Here is a 14,797-nt window from a genome sequence, read left to right as displayed (position 1 = left end):
TGGTACAAATGTTGTACTGTACAAATGAATTCAGGTGTTGCCGTGTAATACTGCAAAAGAATTCACGCCGATAACTACCAAACCGTGCTAGTTCTCAGTCAGCTTGAACGAACAAACACATTTGAGTTCAAAACTGACAGCAGCTTAGCATTTGTTATTCAAAAGGGAAATTTGACCTCGTCTGCTTTTCAAAAAAAGCCCACGAGTTTGACACTTGAATAATGAATGTTAACGTTGTTGTGCGTGACAGTCCAGTTCATTTAATGACAACATGAGCTGTAACTGCTTCACAGTATAACGCACAGAACAGACTTTTTAGATGGCTTCTCACTGGATGGTTTTTCTGAAATTTCATCCTCATGGCTTCCATTTTTCTCTGGGACTTCCTCTTTGGACCCTTAAAGCAGATTGAAGAAGCATTTGTTTTAGGGAGACTTTTTGAATGTTGCGTGTCCTGATATTTTCTGTTTGTTTGTCAAACTGTCAATGATCTCACCATCATTTTTGTGATCGCTGGGTTCTGATTTGTCCTGAGTGCTCTGTTTAAAAACAAGTTTGAATCAATGAAATTCTGTCTGAAAACCTTTAAACCAGTCGGCCTTTGACTGATGGAAGTACTCACCTGCAAGGAGTCCCCTTTTCTCTGTTGTGCTTTGAGTTCCTGATATCTGCAAGTATTAATGACAAAGTAGAAATCATAGCTAAGAAACTCTGCAGTCAGATGAATGACTTTGTGTTTTATAGTTTGGCCCATAAGTATTCAGATAAGAATATTCTTGTTTTCATTCAAGGGGTTAACCAAGACCCTTAACGTAGTTAATATACAGCTATTTTTATAGATGGTCCTCAGACACAGTTTTGTGATCTTGCAAGGTCTGTTGCCATAATTTATGAAAACTGGAGCAGATAAAATAGCACGAGTTAATTCCATGTGCTAAACTTGTATTTGTTTCACTGGAACTCTCAATATAAGGTTAACAGAAATGTTGGTGAAAAAAAGCCTTTAATGGCCAAATCGCCAATGTGTACAAAGTTTCTTAAAAAGAAGAAATCCTCTGGCCAGCTCAGCAACACCGAAAGGGTTAAAAGACCACAGAAGGCAACTGAAGTGCACAATGACAGAATTATTATGAAAACAGCTTTGAAACATCTAGACAAGCCAAGAACAAACTGGAGGAGGTAGGTGCGATATTGTCAAAGTCTACAATCAACAGCCACTGGTTAGACTAAGAAAACCAAAAAAACATCTAAATGCACAATTCTGGAAAAAATAAAATCTTTGGAAACCAAGATGAACTTGTACAAAAATAATGAGAAATTATGGAGATGTGCCAGTGGAACTGGGTTATTGGTGTTTATAGGTTAGGTGAGCATGTGACGATGCTGCAAACTGATCAGAGTGTGCTTCACAGTGCAAATGGACAATTACCTAAAGCAAACGGCAAAAGCAAACCAAGAGTTTCTCAAAGCAAAGAAAGGCTAAGAAGTCAGTTACCTGATCTGAACCTAGTAGAGCAGCTTTTCAGTTATAAAAAATGCAAAGCTGAAGGCAGAAAGGCCAACAAACAAGGAACAACTATAAGTGACTGCAGAAAAAGAAAAGAGCATCTCAAGGGAGGAAATACAGCATTTGGTGATGTCCATGGTTTCTAGACTTACAGTCGGTGAGTGCAAAGGATTTTCAGCCAAGTATCAAAACCAGTCTTTATGTATAAAACTATATTTGTTTGTCAAACTCATTTTAAACCTATGAAAATGGGATACTGTGTATAATATGGCTGTGATTTCTAAATAGCTAATGTTAAATTGATCTTAACTATTGAGTAAAAGAATCTTCGTTTTGATTGGTTGAATTAAAATGTCCTTTGGTGTGGTACAGAGGTAAAACTACAAAAACGCTCACTGTCCAAATAAAAAATGATCTAACTGTGTGTCACAGCTTTCAAGTCTTTTTGTCTCTTCTTTTTGTAACCCGGTTTGGAAAAACAAACGGGATGGTGAAATATTTATGAGTGGAATTAGTGTCAAACATCTGCGTCTCCTCTGCCCAGTTCGGATGACAAACAGGTTGCTGTTGATTCAAATGGACAGAGTTAAATTAGGATGCCTTTATCTCCTAGCAATAAAGGCCAGCAGGTCTACAGTACAACATAGTTTAATGCAATGGTTATTCCATTAAGAGCAGTCTTGCCTCTAACATGAGCCAGCTGGTCATCATAAAACCAGACAAATAAAACCAGCAGTATATGCAGAGTATTCATTTGTAAGACAGACGAATGACGAATACAGTTGCAGTTTCACAGCAAAAACATCTTAAGTTGCTGTATTATAAAGTACTGCTGTTCAGTTTGTGTTAAACAATAACACAATTTCATCTAATGATGAAATAGTCACAGTTTTGTCCAGTGATTTGTCTTCAGACGAGGCTATAAATGTTGTTGATCAAGCATATTTAAAAAGATGCAGTTACATTTGATCACTATCTGTAGTAATCTCACCTTTGCAGATAGGAGTCGTTTTTTCTGTGGGTAGAATTTGTTTTCCTTTTCAGTCCTTGTGGTGTCCATGTTTTGCTTGTGTCTATTCCTACATCCACCCTGCCTGCAGCTCCAGATGCAATTGGCATCTTTGATAGCAGAAGTACAAATATCAGAAAAAACCCAAATCAAAACCAAAACTCTCAGTCATGTGGATGCAAACATGCACAGTCGCTCTTGTAGCTGAAAGAGGAGCTTGCCTTTCCGGACTTCACACACTCCTTGTTCTCTTGTAGACTTGGCTGATATGTTGGTAAGAAAGTGGCTCTGCAGTTTATGTGGATGTTTGTTGTTGTATCCGTGGCAACAGTACCCCCAAAAAATGAAACAGCAGTGCCTGTGGCTGCAATGAATGCAGTCAGGGCCACCTTCTTTACTTTTAATTCTTAAAAAGTATATATGTATTTTTATATATATATTTGTTTGTTGTTGTTAGATTTATTTTTTTAAAAATGACTCAATTTTAGTAAAAACTAACATCAAATCTGTTATAAAAAAGGAAATGTTCTCAAAAAAGACATCATACTCAAGATGAGATGTATTTCGTATTTTGATTACAGATGCATTCTTGTTTTTGTACTTTAAATAGGACACCAAAGTCAGAAAGGGTTGAAGTGAAAGTAATTCATCAGTGTTCTTGCAGCTCTCTCAACATAGGAACAAAAATAATAGTACAATAAGAATATATAATGCCATATCTTTTTTGTAAGCAGAGAATATAAGATAATGTCATTGCCATTTATGGATTCATGGTCATCAGGATTTGGTCTGGGTTTTTGCTGTTGTTGTTTTTTTCTATTTTGTATTCTTAATTGATGTATTTGAGGTTTGATATATGGTTGATATGATATTTATGGTTGATTGATGTTTTATTTGATCCAATCCAATCATTTTTATATATAAATATAATAGGGCGATTGTGGTTCAAGAGTTGGGAGTTCGCCTTGTAATCGGAAGGTTGCCAGTTCGAGGACAGTCTCGGTCGTTGTGTCCTTGGGCAAGACACTTCACCTACTGCCTACTGGTGTTGGCCAGAAGGGCCGATGGCGCGATATGGCAGCCTCGCTTCTGTCAGTCTGCCCCAGGGCAGCTGTGGCTACAACTGTAGCTTGCCTCCACCAGTGTGAGAATGTGTGTGTGAATGGGTGGATGGCTGGGTGTGTAAAGCGGTTTGGGGTCCCTAGGGGGGACTAGTAAAAGCGCTATACAAATACAGGCCATTTACCATTTACCAAATATAAAGCACATTTGAAACAAAAAAGTTGAAAGGAAAGTTGTTAAATAAAATAAAAGATGCGCCATACACAGTTGCCCACACACATCAATAATTATATCTAAAGCATTACAGAAATACAGGAGACATGAATGAATAGTGGTATTGTAAAGCGCTTTGAGGGGTCCCGAAAAGCGCTATATAAATGCAATCCATTATTATTATTATCATGTGATTCAGAAGAGGCTGAATCTTGGCTTATCATAATCACCCATATCTCTTGTGGCCTGGCAACTGTCTCTGAAAGGGAGACTTGTTTTGATGGCATCCCAATGTGCAAGAGTCATCACATCAGCAACATGTAAAATGAGCACAAATATGTGCACAAATACATGAAGTAACATATGATTACATTCCAACACAATGTTAGCAAAGTTTCCCTCCAAGAAGACGTTATTTCATAACGTTGCCTTGAAGCAACGAAAAGAAAAACTGAGTTCCTGAACATTCAATATACAAAAAACTTCATGAAACTTGACAAAACTCCTCTATAAAGCACATACACGTATCTGTCATTTACAATTTATGCCATTTTAAAAATGATTTCTAGAGCAAAAATTCTTACCTTCTTCTCACACCATGCGGTCCTGTGACCATGTGTCAGAAAAGGATTCCCCATCTTAAAATCATGCTTGATTATTCCTCCCACATCTCATTGGGCTTAGATTTCAGTTAAGTTCACATGTACTGGGCATAGGGCTTATTGCTTTCACTAACTCAAGGACAACACTGCACTGCAGACAGGTCAAATTATTAACAGCCAAGGTAAAATGGGTTTAGTTGGACTTCATGATATGCCTTCACACAACTGTGCCGTTCATGATTCTTCCTTCTCATCTCCATGTGTGATGATGTAGCAGAGAGACTTGTAGTCAATGTTTCCAGTTGGATCTATGGGAGCGAGAGCGAAGGCCTGATCCACCTGTAGGTTTATAAAGAGTTTGTCTGTTAAAAAATATCTTTAAAATTATATGAGAATCTGTCAAAAACAAAACACAAACCTCCTCTGCTGTGAATTTATCAGCCTGATTCATCAGTAGTCGTCTAAATCTAAAAAATAATCAAAAACAAAAATTAAAGGCGAGCAATATAAAATATTATACCATTACAGCCCATTTGCAACAATGTGAAAGCTAATTGCTGTCTTACTCATCCTTATTAACAAAGCCTGTTCCATTGGGGTCAAAAAGTTTGAAGGCTGCTAGTATGGTGTCTTCAGGATCAGTACCTGGAGGAAGATCAAATATCATCATCCATCACCTGAAAGCACCTCACAGGAATTTCAAAGATCTCTTTGAACATCTGTAAATCTCTCACCACTAAGTTTCTCCCCAAAAAGTGTCAGAAATACAGTAAAGTTGATGGGACCCTTCCCTTCATTCAACATTTCATCCAACTCCTCCTCTTTGACATTTAGCTTCCCTGGTACACAAAAACACACAGAGACGTGCCAATATACATTTACTAAATGCAGTAACAGTAGCAGGTCAACATCATTACAGCTTTCACTTATTGTAGTTTATTTGCTATCAGTTTATACCTATTTTCCCACCTTTGAAATATGGAAAAGATCAAATGTTGGAAGTAAAGAAATTACCCAGTTGTGCATAAGTTTCCTTCAGGTCCTGTTTTTTGATAACACCGTCTCTGTCTTGGTCAATGCAACCAAACGCCTGTAGGATGAAGAACACATCTGTGGCACATAACTATTTTTGAATCATAGAAAGAGTTTTATAACTGAAAAATGATGTTTTACTTTTAATAAATAACACATTTAGAGGCCAACTGTCAATACGTTTAGAAATACTTTGAACACATTTCTTTCAGACAGAGGATAAAAAAAGTGAAAACCTGATGCTTTTTCTTGGATGTTGGGAACTTTGCGTTTCTTTTGAAGTTGGTTAAAATAACTAACATTTCATTTTAACTAACAGGTCATTTTATAATTTCTATTTAGTCTTGCAGTAGGCTTTAAACAACAATGAAAAATAAGTTAAATATGAATTTGAATTCATTTTTAAGGAATTGGTGTCATAAGCCGGTACTTTACCTCCTTGAACTCCTGTATCTGAGACTGCTCAAACATGGAAAAGACATTTGAGGAGGATTTCTGTCCTCCCCTCTGCCTCTTGTTGGAAGCTTTCTTGCTTGCCTGAGATGAAGAAAAAAGTATATATTATATATAATCCTACAGAGGGCACTGAACGGATCAAAACAACTGATTTCGCAGTACGTAAATAATGTTTTTAAATACACAGCATCTTCAAGATTCCTAAATCACCATAAAGACTAAAAACAGTGACTGGCTTACCATGTCTGAATGTAGGATTACTCCAATCCAGGTGATGATGGAGGGTTTTATGTATAGCCTGTGTTATCTTATCTCCTACCCTCCTATAATAGACTGCCATGGATAGCTGAGGCCCTTACATGGTTAAAGCTGTGTCAGTGTGTGGCTGAATGGACGTGATAAGTGTTGAAGCACACAGGATTCCTCTGGGCTGGAAAAACAGATAAGAACAGAGACGACAGGAAAGGAGACCAGCAAAGTGACTTTGGACATTTGACAGTCATTTAAATAAATTCTTATAATTCACCAACTAAATCAGGCAATGAAGCTTAAAGTTTTTACAGAGAAATATTAGAATAATATTGGATTATAATGCAATGCAAAGGTTTTCTCAAAAACTAAATATTTTTTCTTAATGCCTTAACTTTCTGTTTTTATTTAACTAGTAAAATAATGATAATAATAATAATAATAATAATAATAATAATAATTAAAGCTGCAAGCAGCGTTATGAGGGCCCTCGCACCCCCGGCGCGTCGAGCCACGCCCAACACCTAAAACCAGCACGTCCGATCTGATGTCACATTGATGGAATTCATGCATTTAACCACCAGCTAACATTTCAACTCATTCATTCATGATTAGTTAGTCGTTCCACTAGGTGGCGCTCTAACCATTATGTACAAATGGCATAACAAACACTTCCAAGCTCGAGTCTCATCACACCTGAGACGTTTGGGAGAGATTGGACATTGTGTTTTTGAGTGACAGCAGATTACTGCTTTTTGGCGAGTGATTCAAACTCTAAGTGCCGCCATAACCACCCCGTTTCCCTGAACGTAAAAAGCTTCGCAATTTAACATCACAAAGGTCTTTAGATTCCACAAGGTGCAGATCGGTCCAATCTGATGAAATCCCTTGGAGGAGTTCGTCAAAGTACGGTGCCTGAAAAGATGGGAAAATGTCGCCAAAATTGCACATTCATTTTAAAATGGCTGACTTCCTGTTGGATTTGGGATATTGCTCCAAGAGGCTTTTTTGTACATCTTAATATCTTCCATGAGCTTACCAAGTTTCAGACTCATAGATAAAACACAGAGCAGGGGCTGTTGTTTTGAAATTTTGTAGGGGGCGCCATGGAGCCATTTTGCGCTATTCAAGGATAATGGTCACATAACAACAAAGCCTTCGTCACATTGGAGGTGTGCGCCAAATTTAAAGCCTCTATAAACTTTCCAAGCCCCTCAAAAGCAACTTCATCTTTCATGGTGAACTGCGCTGCCACCAGGGTGCGCCATTCAGTTTAAAGTCACAATTTTCGCACTGAACCATCACGAAGGACTGATGGTGATATTCACCGCTTTTGAGGTGGCCACGATGAACCTGTGAAAATCAGTACAACAAAGTGTAAGACATGACATGTCCTGTTGCCACTAGGTGGCGCTGTACGTATTCCCGACAATGGGCACATCAATCTGTTCAGGGTGGGTCTGACATCATGACTGTAAAGTCTGGTACTGATCAGACTGGATTTCATTGAGTTATACTAATTTGTTTCTTCATGGCGTGACATCAAAGTTCGCCATGCCGCTGAGGTCACACCCTTTGGCGAAAAGTCACAGTTTTCACTGTAACCCAAGACCAACTCCTTAAGGCTTTCCTGGAGAAATTTGAGGCTGCAGATGTCACCCATCACTATACTGTACCCCAAACTGTAAAACATGACATTTCCTGTTCCCACTAGGTGGCGCTGTCCCTGGTGTCAAATATGGCAGTTGAAATATGTTCAGGGGTGGAGCCTTATCATATGTGTTCACTTTGGTCAAGGTCAGAAAATGTATGACAAAATGAGAGGCAATAAGATTTTCATGGCGAGTCATCGTAATTCGCCATGGCGCCACGGCCTCACCGTATTGTGAAAACTCAAAAGCTCCGCAATTTAACATGGCACAAGGGTGTAGTTGACACTGACCAAATATGAAGGTTATGAAATCAAACCCCAAGGAGGAGTTCGCAAAAGTTCGAGGCATGGAAATGGCAAAATTAGAGCCAAAATGTCACCTTCTCTTCCAAATGGCGGACTTCCTGTTGGGTTTGCGTCAATGGGCCCACAGACTTTTTTGTTCGTCTTGGCATGATACACATGTGTGCCAAATTTCATACATGTAGCTCAAACCATGTGGTCGTAGGGCTGCATTTAACAAGGCATAGGTGGCGCTGTAGAGCCATTTCCCAGTGCTCATATGTAAAACCATTAAAATACAAAATTTTTCACCAGACCTGGCATGTGTGCAAAATTTCATGAGTTTTTGAGCATGTTTAGGCCCTCAAAAAGGCCCTTGTTTGGGGTGAATAATAATAATAATAATAATAATAATTAAAGCTGCAAGCAGCGTTATGAGGGCCCTCGCACCCCCGGCGCGTCGAGTCACGCCCAACACCTAAAACCAGCACCTCCGATCTGATGTCACATTGATGGAATTCATGCATTTAACCACCAGCTAACATTTCAACTCATTCATTCATGATTAGTTATTCCTTCCACTAGGTGGCGCTCTAACCATTATGTACAAATGGCATAACAAACACTTCCGAGCTCGAGTCTCATCACACCTGAGACGTTTGGGAGAGATTGGACATTGTGTTTTTGAGTGACAGCAGATTACTGCTTTTTGGCGAGTGATTCAAACTCTAAGTGCCACCATAACCACCCCGTTTCACTGAACGTAAAAAGCTTCGCAATTTAACATCACAAAGGTCTTTAGATTCCACACACTGGAGATCGGTCCAATCTGATGAAATCCCTTGGAGGAGTTCGTCAAAGAACGGTGCCTGGAAAGAGGGGAAAATGTTGCCAAAATTACACATTAATATTAAAATGGCTGACTTCCTGTTGGATTTGGGATATTGCACCAAGAGACTTTTTTGTACATCTTTATATATCCTATAAGCTTACCAGGTTTCAGAATCATACATAGAACACAGAGCAGGGGCTGTGGTTTTGAAATTTTGTAGGGGGCGCTGTGGAGCCATTTCGCGCTATTCAATGAAAATGATCACATGACAACAAAGCCTACATCCATTTGGAGGTGTGTGCCAAATTTCAAGCCTCTATAAACTTTCCAAGACCCTCAAAAGCCACTTCATCTTTCATGGTGAACCGCGTTGCCACCAGGGTGCGCCGTTCAGTTTAAAGTCACAATTTTTGCACTGAAGCATCACAAGGGACTGATGGTGATATTCACCGCTTTTGAGGTGGCCACGATGAACCTGTGAAAATCAGTACAACAAAATTAAAGCCATGACATTTCCTGTTCCCACTAGGTGGCGCTGTCCGTATTTCCAACAATGGGCACATCAATCTGTTCAGGGCGGGTCTGACATCATGCCTGTAAAGTCTGGTACTGATCAGACTGGATTTCATTGAGTTATACTAATTTGTTTCTTCATGGCGTGACATCAAAGTTCGCCACGCCGCTGGGGTCACACCCTTTTGCGAAAAGTCACAGTTTTCACTGTAACCCAAGACCAACTCCTTAAGGCTTTCCTGGAGAAATTTGAGGCTGCAGATGTCACCCATCACTATACTGTACCCCAAAGTGTAAAACATGACATTTCCTGTTCCCACTAGGTGGCGCTGTCCTTGATGTCAAATATGGTAGTTGAAATATGTTCAGGGGTGGAGCCTTATCATATGTGTGTTGTTTGGTCCATATCGGAACATGTATGACAGAATGAGAGGCAATAAGATTTTCATGGCGAGTCATCGAAATTCGCCATGGCGCCACGGCCTCATAGTATTGTGAAAACTCAAAAGCTCCGCAATTTAACATGGCACAAGGGTGTAGTTGACACTGTCCAAATTTGAAGTTTATAGGACCAAATCCCAAGGAGGAGTTCGTTAAAGTACAAGGCATGGAAACGGTAAAATCAGACCCAAAATGTCACCTTCAATCCAAAATGGCGGACTTCCTGTTGGGTTTAGGACATTGCCATAATAGACTTTTTTGTTCGACTCTGAACGTTATATAGGTGTACCGACTTTCAAACATGTAGGTCATACCCATACCGGGGGCTCGCGTTTTTCATTTTTCTAGGTGGCGCTACTGAGCTAATTTTCCCTGGCCATGTCTGAGAACATTAAAATACGTAAATTTTCACCAGATCTGACGCGTGTGCAAAATTTCATGAGTTTTCGAGCATGTTTAGGCCCTCAAACGGCCAATTCATTTGCCGAAATAATAATAATAATAATAATAATAATAATAATAAACAGAGCAATTACAATAGGGCCTTCGCACTGTCAGTGCTCGGGCCCTAATAATAATAATTAAAGCTGCAAGCAGCGTTATGAGGGCCCTCGCACCCCCGGCGCGTCGAGCCACGCCCAACACCTAAAACCAGCACGTCCGATCTGATGTCACATTGATGGAATTCATGCATTTAACCACCAGCTAACATTTCAACTCATTCATTCGTGATTAGTTAGTCGTTCCACTAGGTGGCGCTCTAATCATTATGTACAAATGGCATAACAAACACTTCCAAGCTCGAGTCTCATCACACCTGAGACGTTTGGGAGAGATTGGACATTGTGTTTTTGAGTGACAGCAGATTACTGCTTTTTGGCGAGTGATTCAAACTCTAAGTGCCACCATAACCACCCCGTTTCACTGAACGTAAAAAGCTTCGCAATTTAACATCACAAAGGTCTTTAGATTCCACACACTGGAGATTGGTTCAATATGATGAAATCCCTTGGAGGAGTTCGTCAAAGAACGGTGCCTGGAAAGAGGGGAAAATGTCGCCAAAATTGCACATTAATTTTAAAATGGCTGACTTCCTGTTGGATTTTGGATATTGCTCCAAGAGACTTTTTTGTACATCTTGATATCTCCTATAAGCTTACCAGGTTTCAGACTCATACTTAAAACACAGAGCTGGGGCTGATGTTTTGAAATTTTGTAGGGGGCGCTGTGGAGCCATTTCGCGCTATTCAATAAAAATGATCACATGACAACAAAGCCTTCATCCATTTGGAGGGGTGTGCTAAATTTAAAGCCTCTATATACTTTCCAAGCCCCTCAAAAGCCACTTCATTTTTCATGGTGAACAGCGTTGCCACCAGGGTGCGCCGTTCAGTTTAAAGTCACAATTTTTGCACTAAAGCATCATCAAGGACTGATGGTGATATTCACCGCTTTTGAGGTGGCCACTATGAACCTGTGAAAATCAGTACAACAAAGTGTAAGACATGACATTTCCTGTTCCCACTAGGTGGCGCTCTTCATATTCCTGACAATGGGCACATCAATCTGTTCAGGGCGGGTGTGACATCATGCCTGTAAAGTCTGGTACTAATCAGACTGGATTTCATGGAGTTATACTAATTTGTTTCTTCATGGCGAGATATCAAAGTTCGCCATGCTGCTGAGGTCACACCCTTTCGTGAAAAGCCACAGTTTTCACTGTACCCCAAGACCAACTCCTTAAGGCTTTCCTGGAGAAATTTGAGGCTGCAGATGTCACCCATCACTATACTGTACCCCAAAGTGTAAAACATGACATTTCCTGTTCCCACTAGGTGGCGCTGTCCTTGATGTCAAATATGGCAGTTGAAATATGTTCAGGGGTGGAGCCTTATCATATGTGTTCACTTTGGTCAAGGTCAGAAAATGTATGACAAAATGAGAGGCAATAAGATTTTCATGGCGAGTCATCGAAATTCGCCGTGGCGCCACGGCCTCATGGTATTGTGAAAACTCAAAAGCTCCGCAATTTAACATGGCACAAGGGTGTAGTTGGCACTGACCAAATATGAAGGTTATGAAATCAAACCCCAAGGAGGAGTTCGTTAAAGTTCGAGGCATGGAAACGGTAAAATCAGACCCAAAATGTCACCTTCAATCCAAAATGGCGGACTTCCTGTTGGGTTTAGGACATTGCCATAATAGACTTTTTTGTTCGACTCTGAACGTTATATAGGTGTGCCGACTTTCAAACATGTAGGTCATACCCATATCGGGGGCTCGCGTTTTTCATTTTTCTAGGTGGCGCTACTGAGCTAATTTTCCCTGGCCATGTCTGAGAACATTAAAATACGTAAATTTTCACCAGACCTGACGCGTGTGCAAAATTTCATGAGTTTTCGAGCATGTTTAGGCCCTCAAACGGCCAATTCATTTGCCGAAATAATAATAATAATAATAATTAAAGCTGCAAGCAGCGTTATGAGGGCCCTCGCACCCCCGGCGCGTCGAGCCACGCCCAACACCTAAAACCAGCACGTCCGATCTGATGTCACATTGATGGAATTCATGCATTTAACCACCAGCTAACATTTCATCTCATTGAACCATGATTATAGTCGTCCCACTAGGTGGCGCTCTAACCATTATGTACAAATGGCATAACAAACATTTCCGAACTCCAGTCTCATCACACCTGCGACCTTTGGGAGAGTTTGGACATTTTGATTTTGAGTGACAGCAGATTACTGCTGTTTGGCGAGTGATTCAAACTCCACGTGCCGCCATGACAACCCCGTTTCCCTGAACGTAAAAAGCTTCGCAATTTAACATCACAAAGGTCTTTAGATTCCACACACAGGAGATTGGTTCAATCTGATGAAATCCCTTGGAGGAGTTCGTCAAAGAACGGTGCCTGGAAAGAGGGCAAAATGTTGCCAAAATTGCACATTAATTTTAAAATGGCTGACTTCCTGTTGGATTTGGGATATTGCTCCAAGAGACTTTTTTGTACATCTTGATATCTCCTATAAGCTTACCAGGTTTCAGAATCATACATAGAACACAGAGCAGGGGCTGTGGTTTTGAAATTTCATAGGGGGCGCTGTGGAACCATTTCGCGCTATTCAATGAAAATGATCACATAACAACAAAGCCTTAAGCACATTTGAGGTGTGGGCCAAATTTCAAGACTTTTTAAACTTTTCAAGCCCCTCAAAAGCCACTTCATTTTTCATGGTGAACAGCGTTGCCACCAGGGTGCGCCGTTCAGTATAAAGTCACAATATTCGCACTGCAGCATCATGAAGGACTGACGGTGATATTCACCGCTTTTGAGGTGTCCACAATGAACCTGTGAAAATCAGTACAACAAAGTGTAAGACATGACATTTACTGTTCCCACTAGGTGGCGCTCTTCATATTCCTGACAATGGGCACATCAATCTGTTCAGGGCGGGTCTGACATCATGCCTGTAAAGTCTGGTACTGATCAGACTGGATTTCATTGAGTTATACTAATTTGTTTCTTCATGGCGTGACATCAAAGTTCGCCATGCTGCTGGGGTCACACCCTTTCGCGAAAAGTCACAGTTTTCACTGTCACCCAAGACCAACTCCTTAAGGCTTTCCTGGAGAAATTTGAGGCTGCAGATGTCACCCATCACTATACTGTACCCCAAAGTGTAAAACATGACATTTCCTGTTCCCACTAGGTGGCGCTGTCGCTAATGTCAAATATGGCAGTTGAAATATGTTCAGGGGTGGAGCCTTATCATATGTGTTCACTTTGGTCAAGGTCAGAAAATGTATGACAAATTGAGAGGCAATAAGATTTTCATGGCGAGTCATCGAAATTCGCCGTGGCGCCACGGCCTCATGGTATTGTGAAAACTCAAAAGCTCCGCAATTTAACATGGCCCAGGTGTGTAGTTGACACTGACCAAAGATGAAGCTTATACGATCAAATCCCAAGGAGGAGTTCGCAAAAGTTCGAGGCATGGAAATGGCAAAATTAGAGCCAAAATGTCACCTTCTCTTCCAAATGGCGGACTTCCTGTTGGGTTTGCGTCAATGGGCCCCCAGACTTTTTTGTTCGTCTTGGCATGATAGACATGTGTGTCAAATTTCATACATGTAGCTCAAATGATGTGGTCGTAGGGCTGCATGTAACAAGGCATAGGTGGCGCTGTAGAGCCATTTCCCAGTGCTCATATGTAAAACCATTAAAATACAAAATTTTTCACCAGACCTGGCATGTGTGCAAAATTTCATGAGTTTTTGAGCATGATTAGGCCCTCAAAAAGGCCCTTGTTTTGCCTGAATAATAATAATAATAATAAGAAACAGAGCAGATACAATAGGGCCTTCGCACTCTCGGTGCTCGGGCCCTAATTAAAGCTGCAAGCAGCGTTATGAGGGCCCTCGCACCCTGGCGTGTCGAGCCACGCCCAACACCTAAAACCAGCACGTCCAATGTGATGTCACATTGATGGAATTCATGCATTTAACCACCAGCTAACATTTCATCTCATTGAACCATGATTATAGTCGTCCCACTAGGTGGCGCTCTAACTATTACTGACAAATGGCATAACAAACATTTCCGAGCTCGAGTCTCATCACACCTGCGACGTTTGGGAGAGATTGGATATTGTGTTTTTGAGTGACAGCAGATTACTGCTTTTTGGCGAGTGATTGAAACTCTAAGTGCCGCCATGACCACCCCGTTTCCCTGAACGTAAAAAGCTTCGCAATTTAACATCACAAAGGTCTTTAGATTCCACAAACTTCAGATCGTTCCAATATGATGAAATCCCTTGGAGGAGTTCGTCAAAGTATGAAGCCTGAAAAGAGGGGAAAATGTCGCCAAAATTACACATGAATTTTAAAATGGCTGACTTCCTGTTGGATTTGGGATATTGCTCCAAGAGACTTTTTTGTACATCTT

General features: G+C 40.6%; 2 protein-coding genes across 3 annotated transcripts; both read right to left on the bottom strand.

Annotated features, from left to right (window-relative positions):
• Window positions 1-258: 258 nt before the first annotated feature.
• Window positions 259-3,598, bottom strand: LOC146562837 (uncharacterized). The gene is made up of 4 exons (XM_085295054.1): window positions 2,499-3,598; window positions 623-668; window positions 497-539; window positions 259-397 (listed from the first exon to the last, which is right to left on the bottom strand). Exons 1-4 carry the CDS (start codon window positions 2,624-2,626, stop codon window positions 288-290), a joined length of 327 nt encoding a protein of 108 aa, XP_085151180.1. The 5' UTR covers window positions 2,627-3,598; the 3' UTR covers window positions 259-287.
• Window positions 3,599-3,752: 154 nt separating this feature from the next.
• LOC146562836 (myosin regulatory light chain 2, atrial isoform-like) lies at window positions 3,753-6,236 on the bottom strand. Of its 2 annotated transcripts, none has more exons than XM_085295053.1 (7): window positions 6,114-6,236; window positions 5,861-5,962; window positions 5,408-5,483; window positions 5,128-5,232; window positions 4,960-5,038; window positions 4,812-4,860; window positions 3,753-4,732 (listed from the first exon to the last, which is right to left on the bottom strand). In XM_085295053.1, exons 1-7 carry the CDS (start codon window positions 6,219-6,221, stop codon window positions 4,628-4,630), a joined length of 624 nt encoding a protein of 207 aa, XP_085151179.1. In that variant the 5' UTR covers window positions 6,222-6,236; the 3' UTR covers window positions 3,753-4,627. The 2 variants fall into 2 exon arrangements, with proteins under 2 accessions (XP_085151179.1, XP_085151178.1); XM_085295052.1 differs by having other exon boundaries at window positions 6,122-6,220.
• Between the last annotated feature and the right edge of the window lie 8,561 nt (window positions 6,237-14,797).

This window comes from Mchenga conophoros, linkage group LG12, assembly GCF_057382185.1.
Source record: "Mchenga conophoros isolate Kocher_MC1m ecotype Shallow Benthic linkage group LG12, M_conophoros_male_GT1.1, whole genome shotgun sequence".
Lineage (NCBI taxonomy): Eukaryota > Metazoa > Chordata > Actinopteri > Cichliformes > Cichlidae > Mchenga > Mchenga conophoros.
Note: the sequence above shows the minus strand (reverse complement) of the source record. Positions and strands in the feature narration are given on the sequence as shown.